General features: G+C 38.5%; 1 protein-coding gene across 3 annotated transcripts in view; it reads left to right on the top strand.

The window, feature by feature from the left end:
- The window catches only part of STAG2 (STAG2 cohesin complex component), a 46,694-nt gene that overhangs the window by 25,757 nt on the left and 6,203 nt on the right, over window positions 1-14,734 (top strand). For all 3 annotated transcript variants that reach the window (XM_081964167.1, XM_081964166.1, XM_081964168.1), the window contains exons 11-28: window positions 222-320; window positions 412-491; window positions 1,519-1,626; window positions 1,852-1,963; window positions 2,908-3,025; window positions 3,618-3,721; window positions 4,559-4,651; window positions 5,685-5,774; window positions 6,014-6,217; window positions 6,600-6,670; window positions 7,469-7,556; window positions 7,674-7,754; window positions 8,942-9,034; window positions 10,185-10,359; window positions 11,477-11,616; window positions 11,926-12,027; window positions 13,015-13,163; window positions 14,316-14,444. In XM_081964167.1, coding sequence (XP_081820293.1) covers window positions 222-320; window positions 412-491; window positions 1,519-1,626; window positions 1,852-1,963; window positions 2,908-3,025; window positions 3,618-3,721; window positions 4,559-4,651; window positions 5,685-5,774; window positions 6,014-6,217; window positions 6,600-6,670; window positions 7,469-7,556; window positions 7,674-7,754; window positions 8,942-9,034; window positions 10,185-10,359; window positions 11,477-11,616; window positions 11,926-12,027; window positions 13,015-13,163; window positions 14,316-14,444 — 2,036 coding nt within the window. The remainder of the gene's footprint in view (window positions 1-221; window positions 321-411; window positions 492-1,518; window positions 1,627-1,851; window positions 1,964-2,907; window positions 3,026-3,617; window positions 3,722-4,558; window positions 4,652-5,684; window positions 5,775-6,013; window positions 6,218-6,599; window positions 6,671-7,468; window positions 7,557-7,673; window positions 7,755-8,941; window positions 9,035-10,184; window positions 10,360-11,476; window positions 11,617-11,925; window positions 12,028-13,014; window positions 13,164-14,315; window positions 14,445-14,734) is intronic.

Here is a 14,734-nt window from a genome sequence, read left to right as displayed (position 1 = left end):
TTGAAAGTGGTGTAGTTAAAACTGTGAACTTTCTCAGCTTGATGTAGTTTGTTTCATTTATGTAGAAATTAATTTTCCATTGTAATTCAGTATTTAACAAATGGACCCAGTAAGAGAAACCACAATATAAATGTAGACCTCTCAAAACTAATTAACATATTGTCCAGTATTGAAAAATGAAAAGTTAAGAACTGTTATTTTATTTCCTGATTTTTTTTTAGCAAGGGGAAGTGAGACTCAAATGTCTTACAGCTTTGCAAGGGCTTTACTATAATAAAGAACTGAATTCAAAATTGGAACTCTTCACCAGCCGGTTCAAGGTAAGTGTTCATTCTCTTTCCCTTTTAATGAAATATTCTAGGCTTTTCATTATAATTTTTAATTTTACAAGCTAAATGTTCTTCCTACTAGGACAGAATTGTGTCAATGACTCTTGACAAAGAATACGATGTTGCAGTGCAAGCAATAAAACTACTTACTCTTGTTTTACAGTAAGTGTTTCAAATCCTATTTCAAATAATATGGTATTAATTTGTCCTTTTTGTATAAAAGTAGTTTCTGAAACCTTCGAAGACAGCAATTTTTTTAGGGTGTCATGTTACAGTTGGATAAAAATGTATGAATGATTTTGTGTTGTCTATGCTGCTAAAAGTTTATGGAGACTCTAGTGAGATTCCCAGAGGTCCTTCTTTGAGTTCTTCGGTTATTTAAGTATATAGACATGAAAGCTTGCTTTAAATTGAATATTTAGAATTTGGGTAATCTACAGTTAAAAGTAACCTCCTCTATTTTATTCCAGTAGTATTTTAAGTATTTAAGTACAGATAGTCCTCAATTTACCACCAACTTGACCCCAAAATTTATGTTGCTAAGTGAGGAATTTGTTAAGTAAGTTTTGCCCCATTGTACGACTTTTCTTGCCACATTTGTTCAGTCAATCACTGCAGTTGTTAAATTAGTAACCCGGTTGTTAAGTGAATCTGGCTTCCCCAATGACTTTGCTTGTAGGAAAGTCGCAAAAGGGGATCACATGCCCCAGGACACTGAGACCGTCATAAATGGGAGCCAATTGCAGTGGTGGGTTGCAGGCGGTACGCCCCAGTATGGTGCTCCGGAGAGCCCACCCACCCATCCGAGCTCCTTACCTGCATTTTGAGCTCTTTGATGCTTATGCGCACAGGGCATATGGCGCCTGTGTGATACTCCGCCGAGCAGCTGGAGCGTCACAGAGGCGTGGACACATGTGTGTGCTGCGCGTGTGTGCGAGCGTGCATGTGGGGGACGCTGGGCCCCGTTGCATCGTACCGGTTGCACCGGGATCTGGAACCCACCACTGGTCAGTTTCCAAGCATCTAAATATAAATCATGTGACCATGGGGATTCTGCAAAAGTCGTGTGTGAAAAACGGTCACTTTTTCCAGTGTTGTCGTAACTTCAAATGGTCACTAAGTGAACTGTCATAAATCAAGGACCACCTTTTTTGCTTGCCCTTTTAACAATTAATTGCTGTATTTTTAGGAGTAGTGAAGAAGTTCTGACTGCAGAAGACTGTGAAAATGTCTATCATCTGGTTTATTCAGCTCATCGGCCAGTGGCTGTAGCAGCAGGAGAATTTCTGTATAAAAAGTAAGGAGAAAGTGACATTTCATTAAACCAACTATAAGTTGTGAATTAGGCACAGCTGAATCACTGAGCCATTTAAATAAAGTTTGTGGTTCCCCACATGGGGAATTGGGATTTCCTCTGGAGCGACTAAGAACTAAATCTGTTGTGTGTCAACAACACTTTTATTTTTAGCTAACTACAGTTATGCTTCTCTTCCCCCCCCCCTTTTTTTTTTTTCCTGGGAAGGCTTTTCAGTCGCAGAGACCCTGAGGAAGATGGAATTCTTAGAAGAAGAGGAAGGCAAGGTCCAAATGCTAATCTTGTCAAAACATTAGTATTTTTCTTTTTGGAAAGTGAGGTATGTACACATTCCTTACTTATTTTGTCAAGCTATTCTTCAGAAGTGCTTTGTATGTGTTTTCCATTGAGCCAAATTAATTTCCACTTGTTAAGAAGAATTGCCTATGACTGCAATATTTTGTAAACTGCTTAATCCATATGATTATTGTACTAATGTATTGTAGAACCTTAAGTAAAGTTTCCTTTAATTATTGTGTAGTTGAATGTAGTTACGGGAGCTTTGTGTAAATTTATTAGTGTCCAAAGCTTTTTAAATACTCTTGCAAGACATGGCATCTTTGTAGTTCTGATTCTATTTATCTTGTGTATGCTTGTTTATAAGAACCTCCGAACTCATCCCCAAACTCTGCTCAGTATTAAGAACATCTTAATGTTAATGATGTAAGAATGTGGGAGAGAGGAAAAATAGTAATGGCCTGTTTTTCCAAGAGGGTTGCTACCCAATAAAAGATCATTTGGATTGCAAAGCCAATTGAAATCCAGTAGATTTTACAAACAAGTTTTGATTGATTAAGAGTAATATTAAAAAGTGAGAAGACATGATGGACCTGAGGCAAATAACACAACATTCTTAGCATAGTGCTCATGCCTTCTACAAGTACCCTGTTTTCCTGAAAATAAGACCTCCCCGGATAATAAGACCAATCAGGCCTTTGAGAGCATGCGTTAAAAGAAGCCTTCCCTGAAAATATTGCAACACAGCAGCAGCCATGAGGTGACCACGCTCGCCACCTCCTGCACCTCAAAAATAATAAGACCTCCCCAAAAATAAGGCCAAGCACTTAATTTGGGGGTCAAAAGAAAATAAGACCTTGTCTTATTTTCGGGGAAACACGGTGTACATTTTCTCCCTTTAATTACCAATGGTGTTTGCTTTTTTTAATAACACTTTGGGGAAGCTTTTTATAAAATGCACAGTAAGCAACTCTGGCTCTTTTTCAGTTACATGAGCATGCTGCTTATTTGGTGGACAGCATGTGGGATTGTGCAACTGACCTTTTGAAGGACTGGGAATGTATGAATAGCCTTCTGTTGGAAGAACCCCTAAATGGAGAAGAACGTAAGATTTCACTCTGTTTTAAAAGCATGTTTTAAAAGGCATATGCCAGGATAGGTGTCCCTAACTTCAAGAAAGTAAAAGGAATTCAATCAAATCATACAAGCTACAATTGAAATAACTTAGAAAACTTTGAGTAAGTTAGTTTAGAAATTGTGATCATATTGATTTGTGTTTTCAAAGAAATGCCAGGTGATACGTCTCTAAAATGAATTTATTTGCAGAAATGAGCAGTTAAAATGATTAAACAGTAGTAGTAACTTCTAACTATTGCTAACATATTTCGTCACATATAAAAATGGAGCAGTTATTTTATTAAATCTTTAAATTCCAAAGAAAACTTAGATTAAGAGGCTTTCCAAATGAGATTTCAGGCATAGGAATTTTAAGTATTCCTTCTAGATCAGTTTGTTTTCTGTTTAGTTCTGGTATCATGACAATAGCTAATTTATTGTACTAATCTATAAGTTTGAGGTACAAAACAAAATAATTGATCAGCAATTCTTGTGATTAAATCTTATGATATGTTCAAGAGTTTCTTAACATACATGATTAAAAGAAATGACATTTTTCTTTTTCTTTTTAATTATTTTAGCTTTAACAGACAAACAGGAAAGTGCACTAATTGAAATAATGCTGTGTACAATTAGACAAGCAGCTGAATGTCATCCCCCTGTAGGAAGAGGCACAGGAAAACGGGTATTTTTTTAAAAAAAAATGTTATAAATGTAATACTAATATATTATCCAGCTAATTTTAATGTGTTTTTTTTTCAGATCAGAGAAAAATGAAGTTTATTCATAGTTATCCATTGTATTTGAGTTTTGAGCCAGTGTGCATTACATCAGCAGTAGAATTACAGTTGTTGAAAGAAACATCAAGATAACCTATAATTTCAAAGAAAATTATGCACTAGCCTTTAACATTTCATATTCATTGTAATATTACTGTGTGCAATTCAAAATAAGTGTATAATCTCATCTCTTTGGAATCAGAATGCATGCCTACAGTAGACAGTGAAAACATGTTATTTTTAGCCTCAGTAATCTTCTATTTCTGGGGTCAGAGTGAACCATTTGAAGGTCTTGAAAAATCCCAAACTTGTTTGCTTGATAACAGTCATAGCACTTAATTCTAATTTTTAGGTAAAAATGTTACACAGCAAAATTCTGGTGACTGTTTAAAAAAAAGCCCTACAACAGAATTTATTTGCAACGCTGTCATTCTAAAGCTGCTTGGCCATCTACTGCATTCTCTTTCTTGAGCATATGTTAGTGAAAAACATCTTGATTCCTCTGAATGGTGACCGAAATAATTCCTTTAGAATAACAGAATGTCATGTTTGGAAGGACGCTGGAAATAGTTTCTTAATTCTGAGAATATGGATCCTTCTTGAAATGTAGTTGAATTTGGCTCCTGTACTAGATATTGACTATTAATGAATCGCATTTTGGGATTGCATCCCACAGATGCTGATAATACCAGTCCTTTAATCCTGCTGATCCTTATTTTTTTATTTTTCATTTTATTACCTAGGTCCTTACAGCAAAGGAGAAAAAAGCCCAGTTGGATGACAGAACTAAGATCACAGAGCTTTTTGCTATCGCACTTCCTCAGCTTTTAGCAAAAGTGAGTGTGATTTTTGTTTTTGTTTCTATGTTGATGGTATGCTAGGCCAGGGGCTGGGATAGAGCTCAGAAGTACGATGGGTTTATTTCACGCTACCTGATGAATCTGATCTACTAATGGTCAAAACAAACTGGCCCTTGATAAGAATGAATGGAATTCATGGGGCCTGTCTCTTGTGGAGCATAGTGACTCCCAACTGATGAAGCATTTGACCCTGCCCTCAGGCTCCTCCTGCTCTTCCATCTCCTACAATGCTTAAGTCACAGTTGCATAAGAAGGTTGTCTTGTAACAAAGTAAATAGTTGATTAGCCTATTGGTGACAGCTCTCCATGTTTTCAAAAAGAGTGGGGTTTTTATTTACCTCTCCCTGGGATTTTGCTAAAGTTTTGTGAAACTTGGTGACGCATTCAGATTATTTGTTCTAATGACATTTACTGAAGAACGTTTGCTAATTCTGATTCCCCGTTGTCTACTGTGTTTCTCCAAAAAGACGACCCTCCTTGAAAAGGAACCCTATCACGTTTTTGAGTTTGTGCGATCAAATTAAGCCCCACCCACAAAATTTAGACCCAGCCCACCCCTGGGTGCAGGGGGTGGAGTGAGGCACACAGATAAAAAATAAGCCTGGGGGGGAGGAGGGGGAGCTGCCCTACTTACCAGGCCTCGCACAACTCAACACCTGCCTCGCCTTCTTCTGTGGAAGGCATCTGAAGGCAAAACAGAGGCCAGGGCGATGCGTGTGAATGACAGCAAACGGCAGAAGAAGTGGGCCAGCAGCAGGCTCCTGCTGGGCGGGGCTGTTGGTGCCACCGCCGTGAGTTGAGTCAATAATTAGAACCCTCCTCAAAAAAGGCCTAGCCACTTTTTCAGGGGTCAAAAGAGAATAAGGCACGGCATTCTTTTTGGAGAAACACGGTAATACTGAACATTTTAGATTTCTTAGTGAAGCTCACTTTTGGAATTGTGAAAAGTGAAACACTGATTTTATGGGGAAATGTTTGGGATTTAATGAATTGCCATCCATCTCCACAGTATTCTGTAGACGCTGAGAAAGTCACCAACTTGTTACAGTTGCCACAATATTTTGACTTGGAAATCTACACAACAGGGAGATTAGAAAAGGTAAGACAAGTTAAAAGAACCAGATGAAAACTGAACAGATCTTTTGACCCAAGGCTGGCCGGCCCCCGCGGGGTCTGCAACTAAGCAATGGCTGTTTGTACTATCACAACAATTAAGCCCAGTTCCTTTGGAGCAAGGGGCTGTGATGGCGATGAGCGAACAGGAATTTGAACAAGCACATCAGAAAATCGATGGTCGGTTGATTCTTTTTTTTTTCTTTTCTTCTTTCTATCTACTAGCATTTGGATGCCTTATTACGACAGATCCGGGATATTGTAGAAAAGCACACAGATACTGACGTTTTGGAAGCTTGTTCTAAAACTTACCACGCCCTCTGCAACGAGGAGTTCACCATCTTTAACCGAGTAGATATTGCAAAAAGCCAGCTCATAGATGAACTAGCAGATAAATTCAACCGGCTTCTTGAAGATTTTCTGCAGGAAGTACGTATCTCTCTCTCTCCCCCCCCCCCCTCTTTCTCTTCCTCCCTCCCTCCCACCCTCTCACTGCCACTGTCTACCTCCCTCCCTCCCTCTCACTGTCACTCTCCACCTCCCTCTTTATCTCGCTCCTCTCCCTCTCCCCCCCCTTTCTCAATGTCTCCCTCTTCATGCTAACCTTTTGTCTCCTCTTGCTTTTCATTGCGCTGTGCAAAATTGAAAAGCCCAGATAAACAGACCGATTGCCTGTGTATGTTTCTCAAATAAATAAATACACTTCATGTATTGGTTTAATACTTCTTAATATTAAAATAGAGCAGAAGGTCATCCTTTGACTTCTTGAAATCATTGGCTGAATTGCAACTCTACAACTTTTGAAACCTAGGGAGAAGAACCTGACGAAGACGACGCCTATCAGGTCTTATCAACATTAAAGCGAATTACTGCTTTTCACAAGTAAGTAAAGCAACAGCTTGTCCACCTTTCACTGGTCTTAATTTTGTTTCTTTATGAGAGGCTTTAGGAATTGTTTTATTGTACGTACATTTTTTTAAAAAAAAAGGTCCACTCATTTTCGGTTTTGTTTCAACTTCTGCTATGTCTGGCTAGGATCGCTCTCCTGAGAGCAATATTAGACAGTGTAAAGATGATACCAGGACACTACTACGCATTCTATACAGTTAGATTATTTAGTCAGAATAACAAATATGTTTATACATGCATCTATGTGACAATCCTTTAAAAGAAAATAAGTTGGGGGCAAAAGTAAATGGTGTAATGGTTAAAGGGTTAATGGCAGGAGACGGTGAGTTCTAGTTGGGCCTTAGGCATGAAAGCCGGCTGGGTGACTTTGGGCCTTTCACCAGGACACGGTGAGCTAGTCCTGCCTTAGGCATGAAAGCTGGCTGGGTGACTTTGGGCCAATTCCACTCTTCCAGATGAGCTCACCTTCTGGGTTGTTTGTTTTGGGGAAAATAGGAGGAAGGAGTATTAGGTATGTTGACTTATAAACAACAATAAAACTGGGATGAAAATCAAATAAATAAATGGCCAGAGCTTTGCATCTCCACAGATTGGAGCTTTATGCTTACATTGGAATTCTTTTGACAGTAGCATGTAACAGAACCCGATTACAAAGGGTAGTCATTCAGTTGTTCAATGACCACAGTCACTGCTTGTGCTATCAGTTCAGGACAGTGTGAGAAGAAATAGTGAATCGGAGGCCTTCATGCTTTTTTAAATTTTTATTTTCAGTGCACATGATCTGTCAAGATGGGACTTGTTTAGTTGTAACTACAAGCTACTAAAAACGGGCATCGAGAATGGAGATATGCCTGAGCAGGTTAGTAATTTTTTGTTGTTGTTCCTTTGAAAGGACAATATAAAATAATAGAGCAAGCTGAGAACGATCATGCCTTACTCTCAAACTTTTCCTGTCTTTTTCTTTTTTGAAACACAGATAGTTATTCACGCACTGCAGTGTACTCACTATGTAATCCTCTGGCAGCTAGCAAAAGTAGCCGAGAGCAGTTCTACCAAGGTAAGTGCTGGCGCCACCGGAAAAATTTCAGTCGGTGGGAATGGGGTACAGGTAATCCTCGACTTAACGACCACAATGGAGCCCAACATTTCTGTTGCCAAGCAAGACACTTGTTAAGTGTGTTTTGCCCCGTTTTACTTTTGTCACAGATGTTAAATGAATCACTGCAGTTGTTAAGTGAATAACATTGCATCTGGCTTCCCCAATTGACTTGCTTGCCAAAAGATCCAGTGTCCCAGGACACTGAAGCGATCAAAAATACATGCCAGTTCCAAATATTGATCACGGGACCATGGGTATGCTGCAGTGGTTGTAAGTGTGCAAAAACGTTCATCGGTCTCTCTTTTCCCCCCCTATACTTAGAACTGTCTGTAAACACATTGTTATAAGTTGAGGACTATTTATACAAAACCCAAATATGATGGGCCGTTGTACAAACTTTCGGGGTTCCTCCTTTGGAAGCAGACAATATACTTAAATTCTGTTTTTGCGTGTATATATATATATATGTGTGTGTGTGTATGCATGCACACTCAGATATACTTAAATTGGGATAAAAACTCCATTTGAAATACACAGGGTAAAAAGGGATGCTGAGCTTGTCGATCAGAAATGTCGGCAGTTCGAATCCCTAGTGCCGCCTAATGGAGTGATCTCCTGTTACTTGTCCCAGCTTCTGCCAACCTAGCAGTTCAAAAGCACGTAAAAATGCAAGTGGAAAAATAGGAACCACCTTTGGTGGGAAGGTAAGAGCATTCTGTGCGCCTTCAGCGTTGAGTCATGCCGGCCACATGACCATAGAGACGTCTTCGGATAGCACCGGCTCTTCGGCTTTGAATCAGAGATGAGCACCGCCCAGTAGAGAAGGGAATGACTAGCACATATGTGCGAGGGAACTTTTACCTTTACCAGGGTAAAAAATAGCTGGCATTGGAGTAACATGAGAGTTATTTCCTCTTTGCAATAAGAAGCGGGATAGAAAGAAGGTGGAATCTCTTTTCTGATTTGCAGAAGTAGGGCCAGTGAAAGATCAAACGATCTGAATTGTTACAGGAACTTTTACTGTTCCCCTCCATAGAAAAACTTATCACATTTCTTTTTTTTAAAAAAAATGCTCACTTCTATTCATCATGCAAGTATAATTCAAAATAAACACACTCACTGTTTAATATCATTTCATTTTTAAGGAGGACCTTCTACGCCTAAAGAAACAGATGAGAGTTTTTTGTCAAATCTGTCAGCACTACCTTACCAATGTAAATACTGCTGTTAAAGAACAGGTTAGTCACGGATTTTAGTATCTGACCATTAGACGCTTTTAATGTAATGAATCCTTTTTCACTGGCACTAACCATTGTGTGTAGGAAAGTGCAGCATTATTTGTGTGCCCTGGTTGAAACAGATCTGAAACTCCTTGTTTGATTTCAAATTTTGCCCTGCCAACTGTATTGAAACGGGAGAGGTCTGTATACTTCTTGAAAGGGCAAAACCTAAGAAGGTGCCAAGTCATATATTTGTATAAAAGATAGCATAATTTCATTACTAACAAAGTCAGTACAGCTAAGGTAAATGTACACAGTAAATATAAGAAAAGATAATGCTGTAAAAATCAATAATAAATCTGTTAGTTCCAAATAATGACTTTGAATGACTTCTATTCAACGAGACAGCTTTGTATTGTGACAATACGTTTAAAAATGTAGTCGGTTGCGTTAACACAATTTTCTAAGCGTCTATGGAGATTCTCAGTCATCCAGATCATGGTTGTCCCAAAGGTGCTTTTTTTTCAAGAGGCAACTGGGCTTTCTGGTTTATTTTGAAGACGTTTAGCTTCTCCTCCAAGAAGCTTCTTCAGCTCTGACTGGATGGTGGGGAATGGCATTCCACTGATTGATTGTTCTCACCATTAGGAAATTTGGTTGGTTCTTCCTTTGGTTAGTTTCCATCCACTGGTTTTTGTCTTGACTTCAGGCGCTTTGGAGAGAATAGCTTGATGACGCCCCCCTTCTTGTGCCAGCCCCTCAAATATTGGAATACCGCTATCAAGTCACCCCTGGCTCTTCTAGACATACCCAATTCCTGCAACCGTTCTTCTTATGTCTTAGTCTCCCAGCCTAAGAAAAGCCAGAAAGTCCAGTTGCCTCTTGAAAAAAGCACCTTAGGGTAATTTTCTCAGTGCAGTGGTTCTCAACCGTTTCTTCACCATGGACCCCCGAGACTTAACACAAGATTTAAATCATAACATTTCATCAAGCCTCCACAGACCCTCTGTGATGATGTGTCCTCCCCCCCTCTAGAGGTCTGTGGACCACAGGTTGAGAACCACTGTTCTAAGGGCCTAGCTTTCTAGAAGCTTGACTTGTGATAAAAATTTGTGTTTTTCTTCCTTCCTTTCTTTTTTAACAAGGCCTATCATTCCTTCCCTTGCAGGCCTTCACTATTTTGTGTGACGTGTTAATGATCTTCAGCCATCAGATCATGTCAGGTGGACGTGACATGTTAGAGCCATTAGTTTACACTCCTGATTCTTCCTTACAGTCTGAGCTCCTGAGTTTTATCCTTGATCATGTCTTTATTGACCAAGACGATGATAGCAACAGTGCAGGTATGGGTTCTGCAGAGATGCGTCTCTACGATTTCTTTTTCGTAGCAACAGGTTCTCACGTCTCTTTTTCTCCCTGAATTGTATTTTTTTTAAAAAAATAAACATAGCCAGACACGGAGGTTACAACAGGAATTGCAGGGTTAGATCTTGGTCTCCACGGAGTGTTTAGTTGGTCTCCAAAGGATGGTGCTTAGTTAGAAAAGAGTAGGACTTTAGTCCTGTCCGCTTTCAGATGTAGAGATACAACTTGCTCAGCCTTACTTGTCCTGCTGAGGTTTTTCCTATGAGAAAGTCTGGAATTATGTGTCTGTGGAGATTCTCAGTCATCCAAGGTCATGGTTGTCCCAAAGGTGCTTTTTTCAAGAGGCAACTGGACTTTCTGGGTTTTTCTTTGAAGACGTTTCACTTCTCATCCAAGAAGCTTCTTCAACTCGGAGAGCAGAAGAAGCTTCTGAGAGAAGCTGAAGAAGCTTCTCGGATGAGAAGCGAAACCTATTCAAAGAAAAACCAGAAAGTCCAGTTGCCTCTTGAAAAAAGCACCTCCGGAATGATGTGTTTCTCATATGCAAAGGCGAGAGCCCTTGAGCTCTGTTTTCATCTTATCTTGGGTCACTTTGCTCTTGAAGCTATAGTTTACATTTTTCTGATGTGTGGAGTCCTTGGTGCACTCTGAATTTTTATAATGCATGTCTGGTAAGCTGTTGTGTGAACTTCCTTAAAATCCCATCGCTCAGGTGATTGGGGGGAAAAATGACTGGAGGTCTGAAAACAAGCTTTAAAACTACCAGCTACTCTTAAGAATTTAGGTTATCTTTTTAAAGGCTTTGTTAATTTGTTCATTTTGCAACTCAGAAACATATAAAGCCTCTTTTTAAGTAGTTCATTTCAAATTAATACTAATGGGGACTTTACCACTTTAAATAAATCTTTTAAGTCTGTTTTTGGTAGCTCACAAAGCATGCTATTCTTTCTCTTGCTATGAACTGTTACCTCGTTAAAATACTGCAGGGCAAAACCAGGTTATAAAGATGCAGTTGATACCACAATCCTATTGAAATGCTTGTTCCTGAATGAATGCTCATGTACATGCTTTTCCCCCCCCTTCTTTGTGTTAAAGATGGACAGCAGGATGATGAAGCCAGTAAGATAGAAGCGTTGCACAAAAGAAGAAATTTGCTTGCGGCTTTTTGTAAACTTATTGTATATACCGTGGTGGAAATGAACACGGCTGCAGATATTTTTAAGCAATATATGAAGGTAATGAAAGCCTACAGGGAAACAGGATCTGAGTTTCTCATATAAAAATAGGGAATGAATGTGGTTGTATTAAATCTCTGGAGGCTTCTTTCTTCATTATTAAGGGAGTCCTTCTGGATAACTCTCATTGCCTTGGCTAAAGGCAGAAATTAAATGAACATATATTTAAAACAAGTTACCGTGTAGTTCCTCCAGTTTGAAATGAAACTACTTTTACTTCTGCTCTTCGCCTCCCAACATTTTTTCATGCCTCTCACAAAGGAATATATTTATTCTAATTGAAACTATCTTTATTTTTTATCGTGATAGTATTACAACGACTACGGAGATATCATCAAAGAAACAATGAGTAAAACGAGGCAAATAGACAAAATTCAGTGTGCAAAGACATTGATTCTCAGTTTGCAGCAGGTATGTTTTTGCTATTTCACATAGTTATATTGGTTATTGGTTAAAGACAAGCCTTATTAAAAAAAAAACTAAAGAGAGTCAATGTTAACCGTATATGTAATCCTATTGGACAAGTTTTATGAATAGCGATAAAAATAAGCAAAAGTGCATAGAAAGACCTATAGTATAATTAGAATAGTATTCTGCAGGTTAGGCAAGTTTCAATTTCAAATTTAAAAAGTAGAATTTCTGAAGCAATCAACTTATTTCTAATGAAATAAGTAAGAGATTCTTCCCACATTTGAACAGTTCAACGTCCAGTTGAGTTGCTCAAACACTTGAAGAATCTCTTAATTATTTTTAAACAATTTCAAATTGTTTAAAACGTGTAGAATTTCTGAAGCAATGAGATCACGACTAATGAAATAATTAAGAGATTCCTCACACTTTTGAACAGCTCAATTTGACATAAGCTTTCATTTTTGAGATCTTAGGTACCACTGTAAAGCAGGGTGACGTATCACTCCCAAATTATCCTAAAGAATGGGGGAACAAGAGGAATCACCCATAGAGTTTCCTATTCCAATTCTGCCTCTTATTGTGAGGGAATCGTAGACAGACTACCCGTAGAGAACTTTTGTATTCAGATGAACCAGAAAAACTACATTCAGACATTTCATTGATTTATTTCTTGCCATTAAGTGCAAGAGGTTAGCTTGTAATTCAGTAAACTTTACAGTTGGTTTTTATGAAGTAGTCTTTAAACCTATTTTCATTCCTGCATATTTGCTGAAATGTAAGCCAAATATAATACTGAAAGGTTTATATAAAACGTCGTTTGAAGTCTGGTTTTTGTAGGAGTTTAATAATGTTAGGAAAGCCAGAGAGAGGGAGGGATGGAGGGAGAGAGAGGGAGAGAGAGTGTGTGTGCATTAAAACACTACTGAAACTGCTGTTCAGTAACACAAGTTGTATTATGATTGGGAAAAAAATGTTTTGTTTACGCAGCTTTTCAATGAGATGATCCAGGAAAATGGGTATAATTTTGATAGATCCTCGCCGTCTTTCAGTGGGATTAAGGAACTGGCTCGGCGTTTCGCTTTAACGTTTGGACTCGATCAGCTGAAAACAAGAGAAGCCATTGCTATGTTACACAAGTAATGATTGACTTTTTCTTTACTTTGCAAAGAATTGAATTTCCCTCCGTCATCCTTTCCCTTGTCACCATCAGATGAAAAGAGTCCCCCACCAATAAGCAAAATTGATCAGACATGAAATAAATAAGATAGTTAAATATAGCTTACCCTTAACACTGTTCACCATTCATGATCACTCCTATGCTGTAGTCAGAATGGGAAGAAGAGAAAACATTATTGATAATAAATATTAAATAAATAAGTGGTTGCCATCAGATAGGGTCATAGATGTTGGGTTCTGATTCCTGTTCTGATATGATTTTACTAGGTTTCTTTGCTGCTCTATTAACTGACTTTAAGCTTTTATATAGTGTTTTTAGTCTGTTCTAGATTATTCCTACTTAATGAGGATAATTTCAGACACATTTTGCGTACCAATTTAACCAGCATTCTTGATTACACCAATCTTGCTCCTGTTAATCTGCCCGAGCTATAGAATAATAAATTCGAGAAAAACAAATTAGAACCAGCGCATCTGTCGGAATATATTGGGTTTATATGTAAAAAAAATATTTCGTGTAGAAAGCTACTGGTTTCAGGCAGTTTGTGTCTAAACCAAAATTCGGGGGCTATGGATAGAAATAACGGTTACTCTGGTTGGAACAAGATTTCAGCAAGTGGCTAAGAATGGAAAAAGCCAAGGAAACAGCAGTGATTTCTGAGCAGGGGAAGCAGGCCCCCAGGGGAGCTGGTGGGATATGCCACGCTGAGAGGTGCTGAGGAGGTGACAAACTCACTCTGGTTTCCCGCTGGGTTTTGTTTCCACTCAACCACAACTCGGCTGGTGTGGTTTGGCATGATTTCCAGACTGTGATGCATTTGGGGTTTGAGCAAAACACTTTTTTTTTTCCTTCATGCACATCTCTGAGATTTAGATTTGTCAAATGTTCAAATCCTGGATCTCCTCTGGCTATGACTCAGTCTGGTTTTGACCCCTTTCTCACTTGTAAGAGGCATATAATTTGCTCCCTGTGTCTTAAATATAGCAGCACTGATTGAAATGTAATGCCGTTTGTTCTTTTGAAATATTCAGGGTTTGATGTCAAGCTCTTTTGTGTCAGGAAAGCACGATAAAAATACTCTTAGCGATGCTCATTTGATTTTTTTTTTCAGAGATGGGATAGAGTTTGCTTTTAAAGAGCCTAACCCACAAGGAGAAAGCCATCCACCTTTAAATTTGGCCTTTCTGGATATATTGAGCGAATTCTCTTCCAAACTTCTCAGGCAAGACAAAAAAACAGTGTAAGTGTTTTACAGCTATTTTCACTGTGTTTTAGAAGCTTAGTTAAGGGATTTTTTTTTATTTTCAGTGAAAATAAAATAGGGTGGGCAACTTCTCACTGATTTTTCAGGGTAAGGAAGAACACAAATTTCTATCTGGAACAGGGAGAACAAAGAAATATTTCTTCTGGTTCATTCCAGTTGTAAAAATCTATCATTTATCTAACTCTGTTCCAGGTTTTCCAGGTTTTTTGTAATTTTATTAGTAGAGAGGAAATAAAAAAGATTACTTGACACATGTTGTTTATGGT

The sequence above is a fragment of the Natrix helvetica genome (genome assembly GCF_964273705.1).
Source record: "Natrix helvetica genome assembly, chromosome: 11".
NCBI classification, from domain to species: domain Eukaryota; kingdom Metazoa; phylum Chordata; class Lepidosauria; order Squamata; family Natricidae; genus Natrix; species Natrix helvetica.
This window is presented reverse-complemented; position numbering and strand designations above follow the sequence as displayed.